General features: G+C 40.3%; 1 protein-coding gene across 1 annotated transcript in view; it reads left to right on the top strand.

The window, feature by feature from the left end:
• The window catches only part of IL1RAPL2 (interleukin 1 receptor accessory protein like 2), a 371347-nt gene that overhangs the window by 191739 nt on the left and 164380 nt on the right, over positions 1 to 15228 (top strand). Inside the window, exon 4 of the mRNA XM_066338795.1 lies at positions 1054 to 1327. Coding sequence (XP_066194892.1) covers positions 1054 to 1327 — 274 coding nt within the window. The remainder of the gene's footprint in view (positions 1 to 1053; positions 1328 to 15228) is intronic.

Below are 15228 nucleotides of genomic sequence, written 5' to 3'. Positions count from 1 at the left end.
ACTTGAGAGTTACCTGGTTGAATTTGAGGTGCTGCATTAAGGGTAAAGGTGTTCCATTTACTTCTAGCTTAATATGACCAATAAATTCTAAAAGTTACAGATTTAATATTAGCATTAGGTATTAACACTAGGTATTGTGTTTGCCTTTTGATGACCTGCCTTTGAAATCTTTGTCTTTGGTTTTATTCTTTGCTGATTTTTCAAGCTTATAATTTTTCCAGCAATGAAAAAGATTGAATTAAAAAGCCTCTGATATGTGATATGTTGATATGTGTGCATGTGCTAGAACTGTATTGTAACTACGATAATAGCAATGGGAGAAAAAATTGTAGGGAAAAGTGATCTTTTGTTAAACTGTCTGATGTATGTTAATTTTACAGTGAAGTACCAAGAAAACTGTTTCACAAGTTTCTGCTGAACAGAACATCAAAAGAGGTCCTTTTTTATTTGTACGGCCCCTGATTGCATAGGCAGCATGTTGTAATTGTATTCTGTTGTATATAATACAGACCTCTACAGTTTGAGTAGGCTGTAGGGAAAAAACCCAACTATATGGAACTGCCTTGAAAAGAAAATTCTAAATGTCACATCTGTTATTTGGGGATTTTTTTGCATAACGTAACTAACAGAGGTGGATGGAAAAGTTTTAAGGGATAAGGTTGGCCAATGTATATTTTCCTCCAGCAAGGAATTGGAGAATTCAAAGCTGGTTTACAGAGGGAAGTAGTTAAGGTCGAAAATATTTTCTTTAATTACTAAAGACTTAGTGTTTTGGGAGTGAAAGTAATGATATTCTAAAGAAGTGGAATTCAGCAAGCTCAGTGTACTCTATTTATTGCCTGCACATTCACAGTTACACATAATTAAAAAAGGTGTATGAAATCCCTTAGTTGCCTGTAACTGCTTTATGTCTTTCATATTACCTTGAAACAATTCAGCACATGCCAAAAGCCATTTCTTTTAATGTACTGTATTGCATTTCTCAAGCTGCCTTTCACTATGTTGAAAAATGTATCTGTGTCTAATATTTCTTTATTATTGTTTTGCTTTCAGTTGATGGTTGCATTGACTGGTCAGTGGATCTCAAGACATACATGGCTTTGGCAGGTGAACCAGTCCGAGTGAAATGTGCCCTTTTCTACAGCTATATCAGAACTAATTATAGCATGGCCCAGAGCACAGGTCTTAGGCTTATGTGGTACAAAAACAAAGGAGATTTAGAAGAACCCATTATATTTTCCGAAGTTAGGATGAGCAAGGATGAAGATTCCATATGGTTTCACTCGGTTGAGCTGCAAGACAGTGGTTTCTACACGTGTGTTCTAAGGTTAGTATTGTGTTAAAGTCTAAATAAGAATGTGGGGATTATTGGTTGATAATGTATGCAGTATTAGATATTGGTTTAAAAAACATCATTTTAGCTATTAGAATTTAGATATTCATCCAGTGACTACATATTTTTTATTATTCTCATAATTATATGTGTCACATAATGTTTTGTCTCAAAATTAATTTCCCTAGTAACTATAGTTACCTTTTCCAATAGTTATAATTAATGTACTTTCACTTAATTACTTCTTTTTTTTAAGTACAGCATTTGCAAATTCTTAATCTGCTGTAAACCTTCAGAACCCGATACTTCTTAAATCATAAAGTATTTTGTTTAAGTACTTTTTCATTTCAAATCCTCTGAGTTACTAGAGAGTTTGAATTATTGTGATCAAGCCATGGGGAATTACAGTTCTGTCTGGCTTTTAAGAAATGTTTATTTAAATGTACAATTATGATTTACCACTCATTTAAGCAGACCTTGTTTGGTAAGGCACCAAAATATATTTCTCAGAAGTATCTTGGAACTGTTGGATCGGCCTTAAATTAAACATGTGCTGGAGCTTGTGATTTCCATCATGTAGATGCTGATGTCGTCTCTATGACTAAAATGAGACGATAAAAAAGAGGACTTTTAAAGAGTGAATGAATAATATTTCTTAAATGATCCAGTTTTGTATTAAAAGAAGTTTACAGATACTTATATGATTTGGTTTTAAACTATTAAGTTTCAGATAGTAAGTTTGCTTCATCCTTATCTGCTGTTCCATACTGAAATTAGACCCACTTCATAAATTAAATAACATTAAATAAAACATAAAATAAATATTAAACATAAAATAAATAAACTAAATAAAGTATTGCAGCAAATAACAGCACTATTCAGAACCCAGAATTTGCTCTCTGTCCATCTCTGCTGAGTCTTGCTCCCTCAGCTGCCTCAGAGCATTTTGAACCTGAGGAGTGCTACTGAAATCAAAGATTGTGCCCTGGATTGTGGTGGTTTGTACTGGGCACCAAGATCCAGTTTAAATACTGGGTAGATCTGCCAAAGTCAGCAGCTGAATTGTATTGCAGCCTTTGGAGTTATTCTTTTATCAGCTTTTCTATCAGAGGTTGGGTGTGAAGTCCCTGATTTCAAAATGTTACAGGAAGATGGTGATTTATATGTTTCAAGGGAGCTGCACCTTTTTCATAAGAAGTCATTGTTGTGATAATCAAGTTACTAGTTTAATACTCTGAAACATTTTAATGCAAATCCTTTGTAAAAAATAAAGAATTGATCTTGGATCAAATTCTGGGACATACTTTTTTCCGAGAAATTTCAAAACACTGCTCATTTACATGACAAAGTAGTTTTGGTAACAAATGGGCAAGTTCTTGAATAATTCATGGATTATTCTCATTTTCAGCTAAAAACTATGTGACGTGATTATTGGAAGGCGTTACACAGCAACTTGTCAGTTATGCAGATTCCTTGCTTTGACTAGAACTTTCTTATATAATTACAGAAATTTTTGCCTTTTTCAGATTTATGTCAGAGTGAAGAATAATATGTGTAGTGGTTACAGATAAAAGACTGTAGTTCTTCCTTTTAATGAATTAATTTTTTCTTCCAAAAGCATGGTAATGTATCCTTGCTGTTATTGTTTATGAAACCATAGGAGGCTTAAAATAGCGGAGGATGTAGCAATAGTAATTGATTTTAATTTCATTAAAATTGCTAGATGTAATGTTCTGAAATGTGATCACACTTCTGTGGGAGACTATCCACACCATTAACTGTGTAATTTCAGCTTTATTAATCCATTTTTTTTTGAGCGGGATAAGCAGATGTTTGCGTTTTAGTCATTAACCAGAATCACCTGGTTTATGAGAATTAAGAGGTCACAAATGAGAACAATAATTTTAGAATATGATTTTATTTTCTAGAAGCATTAACAATCTCTGTTACAAATGCTATCTTTTGTAGACTGAATTAACAGACACTGGTAGATAGAACTTGATGCAGTGGAAATGGAGAGGTGACTGTCTCCATCAGTGTGCAACACTGGGTTTAGGGTTGCATGCATAGCTGAGTCTTTTGGTTTGGTAGCTGGAAGAAAAAAATTGAGGAGGAAAATGCTTTTGATTCAAGATAATTTTGAAACTTTTTCTCAACAATGAATTTTTCATTCAGGTTCTTTAGGAGAAAATCAAAAGCAATTCAATTCTAAACTGATGCCTTTCTAGCCACTTACCAGGGATGTGTGCAGCTCTGGTACATCTCCCTGTGCTGTCCAAAGCATGAAATCCCACATTTGCATGTCCCAGTGGCCAGTTCCACCACTTCAAGCCTCTTGTCTTGTTCTGTTACTTGTGCTTTGTCTTTGCAAAAAAAGTGCAAGGAGATGAGATGCTTGGATGTGGTGCTAAGGCCAAATAGGATGAGTGGTCCTGGTCCTAGAAGTTCGTGGGTTGAAAGGAAGGACACAACCTTGATCTGGGAAGGCAATAATGAGAGCTTTGTTAATATACTCTCCCCCAGTTTGTTACTTTTTTCCCAGTCAACACAGGATGATATGTAAGAAAACTGTATGGGAAAAATGTCAACTGTACTTTACGCTGAATTTCTTATTTATTGAAGTGTTTCTTCTTGATTCTTAAAAAAAATAGCAAACCTGTTTTTCAAGAAGATTAATTTTCTAGTTTCTCATGTGAGCTCACATAGGAATCAAGGCACGACTATCAGTGAAGCAGTGTGAAGGAAACTTTCAGAAACCTCTTGGAAAGGGTGGATATTGGCAGGTGAAGGATAGGCTGCTATGACAGTGATTTGAAGATGGGTAAAAATTAAATGCGTCAATGGATTCTTTCTTACACAGAATTGTCATTTCAATAATCATAGTATCTGTTTTGTAAAAGAACCTGTAATACCGCATAAAATTAAAGAGTATTAGATCAGCCCTTCCTTATAAATGAGGTTGCTTCTCCGGACTGAAGAGATTTGATATCATAATTTAAATGTTGCCTCTCCTTTATTAATCAATTAAACATTATTCCACAGACAGGTGTGGGAGTGTGTGTATAATAGGAGGAACTTATTGTTGCATTAAAACTTATTTCTCCCTTCTCACAATATATTTTGGCATTGAACAAAATGGAGTGTGGTATTTTTCTCCAGTGTTAAGCATATTAAAAGGTCCCAATTCTGCAAGGACTTTTAAAAGATGCAGAGTTGAACTGTGTTAGTAAAGCCATGTGAATCTTCCAGTTCATACCCTGCATATGCCATTAATCTTCCAGCACACAGCAATGCTGCTCTCAGATAGAGCTGTTGGCATTTCTCTTATGGAGGTTTGATGTCCTGGGATTTTCACATCAGCACTTTGGATTGCAACTTCTTCATTTAAGAATTCAGAGATGAGCTTCAGAATGATGAAGGGTCAAAACCAAACATGGAAATTACACTCAACCTAAATGCATAGGGTGACCATGAAGTTCTGAGTATGTAGGACAGTCTTCCGCCAGATCATGATCTGCTTTTGCTCTCTAAACAAATACATCTGTTTTTCTGTGTTAAAAGCTTGTTTTTTAAAGACAGAACAAGAACTGGGCCAACTTAGATCATCTTCACCTGGTGAAAGAAAAGATGAGCTGGGGAAGAAATATCAGCAAAATTTATTCCAAATTTACACTCATCTAGAGACTGCTCATGGAAACCTTCTTCTAACTAGGCTCAGCTCCAAAACAAACTGTAGTCAGGATTTAAAGAATAAAACCAGTTAGAGTAAAAACATAAGTACATATTTGCTGTTAATAAACTGTTGAAATAAAATAACTGTTGAAATAAAATAACTTGATTCCCATAACGTTAATCAGGAGGGTAGAAAATCTGGGCTTCAAGAGGGTGCAGGAAAGCAGGAGGTGAAAATTTTTGTCACCAAATTGGCTAATGAAGCTAAGCCTTGATTTTTGTACAGGATGCAGAATAACAAGAGACTGAGGGCCTTGGATGCCTGTGGGGGAATAGGCTTGCAGATCTCTAATACCAGCATTTGATGCCAGAGAACTGCTGACAAATCAAGTTAAGAAACCTGTGTATCCTTTTTCCCATGCTGTATCCCTGTGTGCACAGTTCTTAATGGAAGGCAGTGTTGCTATGGACATGCACAGAGAAATTGAGCCTTTGCTGAGCCTTTGGTGAGCTATTGAGATGCCACGTTCTGAGCAGTAAAAAATAGAGCAATAGTAATTTTTAAGCCTTCTGGCTTCTGAATGTCTGTGGAGTGCATGACCAGCAAATCAAAATCAGATTTAGACAGCCTGGAGGGGCTGGCAGTAAAATCTGCAGCACAACCTGTGCACTCTCACTTCAGGGGATGTTTGGCAGGGTTTAGGGGCTTGTTGCAAGTGGCTGCCTGGACTGGAGAATTGCACCCATTAGCCCAGGAAAAGCTGCACCCCTTCTCTTCATGCTGAAAGTCTGGCTTCTGAGCAGCATGAAAAAAAGTGGTGTTTTCGGATCCAAGCAGAAATGTTGGACTAAGTCATACGGTGAACATGTGTAGGGGTAAGCTTGCTTTATCTGCAGCCATCTCTTATCGTTCTTACGATACATGTTATAATGCAGTTCTTCATTTCCTTGATGGCAATACAGAATATTTCAGGTACTTTGGCTTTGTTCAGCATTCAACTGCTCATGACAAAGGTGATTTTGTATCTCAAACCCTGTTGGATGCAGTGTTGTAATTCCAGCCATAGAATACTGTCTTCCATAACTGTTACTGCAAGTGTTTTATTCCCTCATAGAGTTACCATGGAAGGATCTAAACATGATACTTTCTTGTGGGCTAGTGTCATTAATTATTGGATATCCAAGAAGAGCACATCTTAGTAGCTGATGGAGTACATATTTCATAGTTACCTCTCAGCCTTGCACACTGGTATATGATAAGCTTTCCTCTACAGTCCCAGGCATGCCTGTAGGAGCAGCAACATCTCACATTTGGAGCAAGTGGGTTAGCATGGAACAGGCTTTCCAGGCTCTATAGGATACTAACATTAAATGCCACACATTAAAAGTGGGTGACATTTCCCACAATAAAAGTGACTGATTCTCTATAAACAAAATCCCTGTGAGATATAGTATTCAATACTTGAATTCAGTGCTACAGCAGATACATTATACAGTCAGTATGATTCATGATAAAATAAAATTTTTTGAGGTTTTATCACTGAGATATAATGTTTTGGCATTATCAAAATGCAGGGGAAAGTGGAATCAGAATGCTTCTACATTTCTATCTAAAATTGTGTAGAAACTGATGGCACTCCTGCAAATCATTTTGATGACATTGTCTTTATTGAGAGAAATCCATTCTATCTATTCTTTGCTGAAAAACAAAGATTTGTTTCTCTTCCCTGGTGATATGTATATTTCTGCTCACTCACCCTCCTCCTCTAAAGCTTTAAAAGAGAAATTATTCATCCTCTGTCGCCCTGAAAAACAATGTTTACTGTTGATGAGAAGCTGAAAGAACAGTCAGGGCTTCAAGCAGAAGCTTTATCCGTGTTGCTTTGTGGTTGGAGGGCATGCAGTGGCTTCCCTGTTGCAGTGGCATGGACAAGAATGAGGGCATTGTGTATCCTTCAGTTTTCCTTTTACTGAAGTCCCAGATTTAGATACTTTTAAAATGACTGAGCTTACTTTGTAGCCTCTACAGGTTGTCAGAACAAAGCTCCCTGTGCTGCAGTGCCTCAGTAATGTTTCAGCTCACTGTCACTGCTTGCTCCTGAAGTGCCTTCCCTGGTGGGCTTCAAACCTTGCCTAGAGCAGAGAAAGGATGCAGAGTGGAGGGGCTGCTTCCTCATGCAGTCAGAGTTTGCCTGCAGGAGAGCTGCTGCTGAGATGTTCCAGCCCTCCCCAGCCATCTCCTCTCCAACATGCTAGGGAGTTTTCATTTCCCTTCTGATGTCCAAATAACAGTGACACTGTGCTCACCCAGGTATCATTCCTGTTGGAATCCCCATGAAGCCAGCTGTAACTACAACAGGTCCATGGGAAATGTTGTCTGTGTGCTGTGAGTGGACAGACAAATGGAAGATTTCCCGAGGCAATCCATCATGCCTATAGTACAAGATGATGGAACCATAGGAAGTTAAACTGATATTTGTTAAGTGGTACTGGAGGAAAATTTCTTCTTTTCCACCAATTTCAGGAAAGGCACAAACAAGAGGACTCAGCTGCATGACTCAAAACAGTTCACATTGCAAGGACATTTATTTCATGATTCTTTCATTCCTTGTATACCCTGTGAGACAATAACTGATCCACTGGTTTTCCTGCTCAATTGCCCGTGTACAAACAGAGCAGGGCCTGCCTTTCAACATTGCATCTGCAAAATAGGACTTATGTGCAGAATGAAGGATGTGCTCCACAGGTTTTATTCCCCCAGGCAATAAAATCATTGAGATTTAGCAATGCAGACAAGTCTGATGGGTGTCCTGAATGCAACTTCTGTTTTGTGTGCTAGGTGTCTAATAAAAAAAGAGAAAGCATAGAGGAATAGATACGCCAATCCACACAGTGTGTGTTCTGGAAGAAATAAAAGAGAAAGTCTTCAGTCCTCTCAGAAACAGAGTGTCACAATTGCAAAATTATTAGAAGGCGATTTCTTAGTATTGTCCTGGGAGCAGTTGTTCCTGTGCCTCAGATTTATGTCATTTGTAATGGGACTTTTCAGTAAGACAATGTGATTTAACATTAATATCCAAATTCTAATAGAAAAGTATTAGGACATTGATGAAAAGGGCTTAGTCATTTGCAGCAGTAAACTTAAAAGCAACTTGCTGCCTTGTAATTCTTAAGGACAAGGAAGGAATTTTCCCTCAGAGCAAACCCAGCCATTTACAGGATTTCTTTTGCTGGAACAGGTTGTCTGAAGCTGACGGAGACCACATAGTTAATGAACTTAGGTGGCATTTGCTGCAATAACTTGGTGTTCTTTTGGCTTCTGCATTTCTTCTGTGTCCTGTATTGTATTTTCATATATTCAGTTCTAATATTTAATGATTAACATTAGGGAAAAGTTTTAAAAAAAACCCAAAACCCAAGGAACACTGTTGGCCTGTGTGATTTAACTTAAATGTTGGGAGACTTTCTCTTTGTGTAGAGACGGTTTTGTGAAAAAAAGAATTCTGGGTAGTCCTGCTTATAACAGCTGACTGGTGATTTGCTTTTCAGCTGCATCTGTCACAATGCTGAGGTTATCGGGACCAGCCCATGTGTGTGTGAAAGCAACCAGAAAAGAAATAGGCTCCTCCTGACCCTGACCATGTATGAATCAGCTGGCTGTCACTTCTTTCTTAAGACACGCTTAAGAAACATAATACTAGAGATTGCCCATGGATTTTCAAATCATAGCCACAAATTTTCAAATCATGGCCTTGCTGTTACTGGCTTTATTGCTGACTGTAGTAAGCACACTGTGACATTTTTATGTCAAATTTCCCTCTTAGGATGATGTCCAATTCAAATTTAAACTTAGAGATAAGCTTTGGTGAGAGAGACCCAACTGTGGGATGCTCTACCCAACTGCCATATCCAAACATCTTTTCTTCTTCGTCCCAGGATCAAGAAATACAAAAATTCTCTAAAGATGTCTAAACTCATAGTGAGGAGTACAGGTCTTGCTTTTAAGTGCCTCTGGTGAGAACTAGATTGTTGACAGGTGACTTGAGGAGACATTCCTAGGTATCTATTTTTCAAGCTGTCATTTATGTGAGCCTTTTAAAATTACCTTTCAGTGACTTTGCTCAGAAGTTTTTTTCTTTTCAATAGAGAGGGTATAGCCTTTCTTCACTGTAAAACATGAACCTCTGGGACATCCAGTATGTTTTAGTCAAGGTCAAATTGTCTTGTTTCTAGTGAGTCTTATGTAGAGATTGCATCTCAGGAGAAAAGAAGCACATAAAGAATATAAATTCTTGGTGAGTGGTGGGTTAGTTCCACACAGATACTTTTTCTGCTTAAAGGGAATGGGGCCTTGAATGGTACCTCTGTCTTGATTCACCACCTCTTCCTCTGTTGAAGGAAGTAGAGATAATATAAGAGGACTGGATTTATAACATTTTGCCAGTTTATCACTTGATTTCTGAGATCATACTTTCCATGGTGCTATTTTCTTTTTATTAGGGGGATCTTGAAAATATGTCAGGCGCTAAAGGAATGGTAACATGGAATTAAGATTTCTCCTTTTTAGGCATAGGACTTGGTATAAGAATAACAGCTGTAACAGCAACAAGAAAGCAAAATACAGGACAGGAGTGTTTGGAGCAGTACCAACCCTAGGTACTATATAGGATCACTGCATCTCTTGGCCTTTGGTTCAGGGAGCTGTCAGCCTGCTCCTGTTTGGGTGTTGCCCTCTCACTTGACAAATTTCTAAGAATTAAAACTCAAAAAATTTCAAGGGTCTGTGATTTATAACCTCTGGCTGTCACTTACACCATGGGCAGGAAATCGATCTTTTTCAAGCAATGACCCCAAATATGTAGGAGTCAGTGGAAGTCACTGAGAAATAAGTTAACACTTGAGTGAAACCTTGGAAGAGTAAGTAATAACCTGTTTGTTTTTAAGATGTTATATTTGTGTGATCTGAAAAAAGCCAGTGATAAACAACTCATTTTTCTTTAAGCAAATCATCAAACCATGACCTGGGTAACCATTGTGTGAACTGTAAAATTTAGACAGGAATAAATTTATTAAACTCTCATGAAGTGGGAAGAAAACAATCAAATTACTAAATCCAATCAGAGTCTAGGAGCTGATAAAACAGCACATTTACAAAGCAGCCAGTAGTGGATGTGGTTGTGCATTAATGCTTCAGATGGATTAAGATGGTTCGTGGTAAAGTTATTGCTTGTTGGAGATTAGAATTATTTTTCCTTCTTTCTTTGAGGGAATTTTGTCCCACTTGTTGCTTAAGAGATAGCAACACATGGTACTTAAGAGACAGAAGAAGTGGCCAAGGTGGGCGGAACTGTGCTGCTGGTTACTCTCTTACCTGGGGGGGTTTTCTCTTTGGAAGGGCAGAGACACCACAAGATTTTGGCTGAGAGGTGAGGGGATGGCCTTGGTTCCTCTGGCTCTCTGACTCTCAGATCAGAGGGCAATGGTCAAGTTGCTGCTACTGTGGGGAGAATTCTCTTCTGCCATGGAGTCCAGCCATGTACTGCTTCTCCTGCTGTGGGTGAGCCTTTGCCTGTAAGAGCAGCCACTGAACTGGGCCCTTACTCACACCCGATGTCCCTTGGGTGAGATCCCTCACCATCCCCTCAGGTGTCCCAGGGAAACGCCGGGACCCCGAGCCCCTTTCCCCCCCTTTCCTCTCCCGGCCGTGTTTGGGAGCCGGGCTGTCACTGCCCAGCCCCGCCGTTCCTCTGCCGCTGCTCCGGGTTTTTCACTGCGGTGTGACCCCTCAGCCCTGCTGCCGGGACACTCCTGCGGCTCCTGCTACAGCTCAGGAGTTCCTGATACATTTCCTTTGCCACCCCAGGGTGTGCCTGTCTCTGCCGGCCCGGCTCCACTCGGAGGTTCCTGCTGCAGCCCGTTTCACAGAATCACAGAATCACAGAACATTGAAAGAGACCTTCAAGATCATCGAGTCCAACCCAGCCCTAACACTTCAACTAGATCATGGCACCAAGTGCCACGTCTAGTCTCTTTTTAAACACATCCAGGGATGGTGACTCCACCACCTCCCCGGGCAGACTATTCCAGTATTTAATCACTCTTTCAGTGAAAAACTTCTTCCTAATATCCAACCTATATTTCCCTTGAAGCAGCCTGAGACCTTATCCTCTCATTCTCTCAGTTGCTGCCTGGAGAAAGAGACCAAGCCCCAGCTGACCACAGCCACCCTTCAGGGAGTTGTAGAGAGTGATAAGGTCACCTCTGAGTCTCCTCTTCTCCAGGCTGAACAGCCCCAGCTCCCTCAGTCATTCCTCACAGGGTTTGTGTTCCAAGCCCCTCACCAGCCTCGCTGCCTCCTCTGGACATGCTCAAGTGTCCCAATGTCCTTCCTAAACTGAGGGCCCAGAACTGGACACAGCACTCAGTGAGGCCTCACCAGTGCTGAGTCCAGGGGAAGAATGACCTCCCTGCTGCTGCTGGCCACACCATTCCTGATCCAGGCCAGGATGCCATTGGCCTCCTTGGCCACCTGGGCACCGGCTACTGACTAGAACCCCCCAGGTCCCTTTCCTCCTGGGGAAAGCCACACCGTCCCCAGCCTATAACGCTGCATTTCGCCACCCAGAGGGGCACCGACGCCGGCTGTCCCTGGGGATTTGCAAAGGAAGCCGTGTCTCTCTCTCTCCCGCCGCCCGCCCGCCATTACCGCCTGAGGGAGACGCGGCCGCGCCACAGCGCCCCCTGGCGGCGCGGGGGACTCCCGGCAGGGCCCGGCCCGGAGCCAGCAGCGCCCCCTGCTGGCCGTGCCCGGCCCTGCCCCGCAGGGGAAGGTGCCGCAGCCCAGAGCGGGGTCCCGGGGTCTCTGGTGTTGTTGGTTGTTGCTGCCACTGTTGTTTGTTTGCCTTGTGATCCATATACATACTAGTAAAGAACTAGTAAAGAACTCCTTTTCTCTTATCTTTGCCTGAAAGCCTCTTAATTGCACAGTTATAGTAATTTGGAGGAAATGAGGTCATATTTTTTCTATTCCAAGGGAGGTTCCTGCCTTCGACACACACCTGTCCTTCAAACCAAGGCATTCCTGTTGTTGCTCTAACTCAGAATGAGCAATGATGAATGTACAGGTTGATCTATCCAGTTCCACAGTCAGTAAGCCAATGAAAATGTCATTAAAACAGCCTGAGTGTTCAGAGACATGGAGAGAGATCTAAGCCTGAGGTGTGCTGCTCCCTGAGCACTGCTTTGATAAATACACTTCCCAGCTTTTGGATCTACCACTGAAGTCTTAGAATGTAATAAAAAACCCAGTAAAATGAAAAATGAATCTGTAAGGGGAAAAAAATCTAGTGTGAATTGTCTTGTGTAAATATGCGATTCAAAATTAGGTGGGGTTTTTCAGTCTAGTAGGTATAAAATATTCAACCACATTTCTGCCTCCTTCCTCTTTATAAGAAAATGAATAAATGGGGGTGGCTGGGGGAGATTCTGAGCGTATTAGAGACAAAAGTTTTCTACTTGACTCTTTTAACAAACCACCCTCACTTAGCACAAACACAAATGCAAAAAATGGGTTTTTCTGCAAAGTTGTGAATGTTTATTTTAATTTGAGTTCAGCCTTAGGGCTCATTAATTGTCTTGAATCCAAAACAAGATGAAAAACAATTTGGGGACTGGCACTCCAATTTCAAATGTCCTTATCCATTTTTTTATTTCCTCCCTTTTTCCCTTCTGTCCTTGCTTCGAAGTCAAGCCAAAAACAGTTTTGCTTTCTTTTGTTTTGAGACCTATTCAAATCCCGTGATTCTCGCTCTTCTTTTCTATTGGGTTCGAAGCTGGCTTCAGTTTGTGGTTCAGAGCCAGCTCCAGGTGGCCTGGGGATTACAGATGCCTTGCCACCAGAACAAAGGAAACTGCTTTGTGAACTCTGGCAAAGCTAAGCCCTTCTTCCTGTTTCCAGTCGAGAGAGTAGGCCCAGTGTGTAACTATTCCCTTGAAACAGAGAATTATAGATCTTAGTTTCAGTGTGAAAATATTAGACAATCTTTCTTCTTTGCACTGTGGAGTGGTTCTTTCTTTCCCTTTCCTGTTCCCTATCTGACCACTACCACTTCTTACAGAATTAGAACCCACTAGAAATCAACTCCTGTGGAAAATGCATGCTTTGGAAATATTTCAGAAAAGACAAATTATCGAAAGACTCATTTCCAGACCCATAGATTTATTTCCTTTACATATATATGTAAAATGTTGCCCGACAGGTTCATGTGTGTTCCAACATTCTCTACTTAAGTACAAGTCTTCTTACCTGGTCTCTCAATACTAAAATCACCACTGGAAGCCCTCCAGCATCTTCCTCATCCACCAGGAAGCTGCTTGCTTTTCATTCCTTTTGGCCACTGTTACTGACAGCAAAGCTCAGGTTACCTGTAGCTTTGCTGTTGTTATCTGTTGTTCTTCTTGTTCTTCTTTCTCATTAAAAATGGCCATATAACCTTTCCTGCCAGCCAGAGACTGCTGGGAGCACTGACCTCCCCCACCAATGACCGTATACTGAAAAACAAAAGTGGATCCTCCTTTTAATAATTCATAGGCCATCTGTTTAGCTTCTGAAAGAAGAAGAGCAAAAACATGGGGTTTGTGCTAGTTTATCTATATAGCTCTATGAAAAAAGAAAGAGCCTTACCATAAACAACTTAAATGCAGCTCATGAGGGAGAGCACAGGGGTCCTGAACACAATTGAGAAGAAAGAACTAGATGCCTTCCGAACACAGCAGCTCTATGGGTTTCCTGAGAGAACTCTTTAGGTGAGCTCCCATCAGTGCCCTGTGTGGCCAGGACTACTCTGTTCCTGTCTGTTTGCCAGGTGCTAAAAACAAAGTTGTACCAATCCTCTTTGTGATGCCCCTCCTGAGTTCTTGCTTAAGCTGTAAACTTTAGAGAGCCCCTTTTACCTCCAGAGCCCAGCAGCCAGGGAAGACACCAAGAAATAATCAGCACAGATGCATCAGCTGCTCAGAGAACTGAGAGATGAAATTTAACTCCCTAGCCTTGGGGAACAGCTTGCCCAGCACAGGGAGGAATGGCTCATGACTTCAGCAGACTTCAGCTCCCAGACTTCGTAAAAACTGAGAAAAACAGCAAGGCTGATCGGTTTTTTGAACAACTAATTCCTTTTGCACATGACTTGAAATACCACGTTTTCCCAGAGCTGACTAGATTAAAGGAAGACTCTTGCTTCAGTCGCTGACATTCCCGCAGAAATTGCCCTTTTCTGGACTACCAGCAGTAGCAGTAATGTGAGTGGCTGGTGAAGAAGCATCCATGAAGCTTTCAAATCTATTGCTTTTGGCTTAGTGAGGGCTTTCTTCATCATGAGCCAGAATACATTTATTGTCTTGGTCATGGAGTGTGAACAAAAGTGATAGTACTCACCAGGCACTTAGTTTCCTCAATTCTACTCAGTTCTAATTGTAACTAATGAAAAGCATACTGCATTTTCAGTTGTGCTTCCAGGAAGCATTTTAAATAGAAGTAGCCTCCAGCACTGTTCAAAATGCAATCTAAATAATGCAAGATTGTTAGGAGAAAATACAGCACTATTAAATAACACCAAGTAATGGACAACTACTCAAAGACATTATTCTTTATTAGCCTGGGTCATAATTTTTGAGCTCATGTGACCTTACTTGCACTCAGTAATACTTACAGTCATTCAGGAAAGCTAAATAATCATTACTGATTAATTACTATTGATTATACTGGGTGGTTGAATCCATATTTTGTGGATTTTCATTGCTGTAAAGATTCTCAAATATGTTTCGTTTTCTTCCTACAAGAAGGGTAACCCTTTTCAAAACCTAATTTAGGAGAAAGTTGACTTATTTTCCTTAAATTATATAAGCCAAATTATGGATTGTTTCCAGTCCACAGAAATTTTCTTTCAGGTAAAATAATATGTTTTGTGCAGTTTGTGAGAATGAGACCTTATTATAGACTCTGAACTGAAACACATCATGTCAGTGTGCAAAGTGAGCCTTTTCACTCAGAGGTGAGGGAATGGACAAAATATTCACTGATTCTTACACAGATGTACACATGGCATTTTGAGGAGAAGTGAGTAGGAAGGATGAAGTCTGTGGTTATGCTGAATGCATAGCACTAATGATGCTGAAAATGGGATGTTTCTGAAGATTGCCTCCTGATCTGCCTTGCAAATGACTCT

The sequence above is a fragment of the Sylvia atricapilla genome, chromosome Z, assembly GCF_009819655.1.
Source record: "Sylvia atricapilla isolate bSylAtr1 chromosome Z, bSylAtr1.pri, whole genome shotgun sequence".
NCBI lineage: Eukaryota > Metazoa > Chordata > Aves > Passeriformes > Sylviidae > Sylvia > Sylvia atricapilla.
Note: the sequence above shows the minus strand (reverse complement) of the source record. Positions and strands in the feature narration are given on the sequence as shown.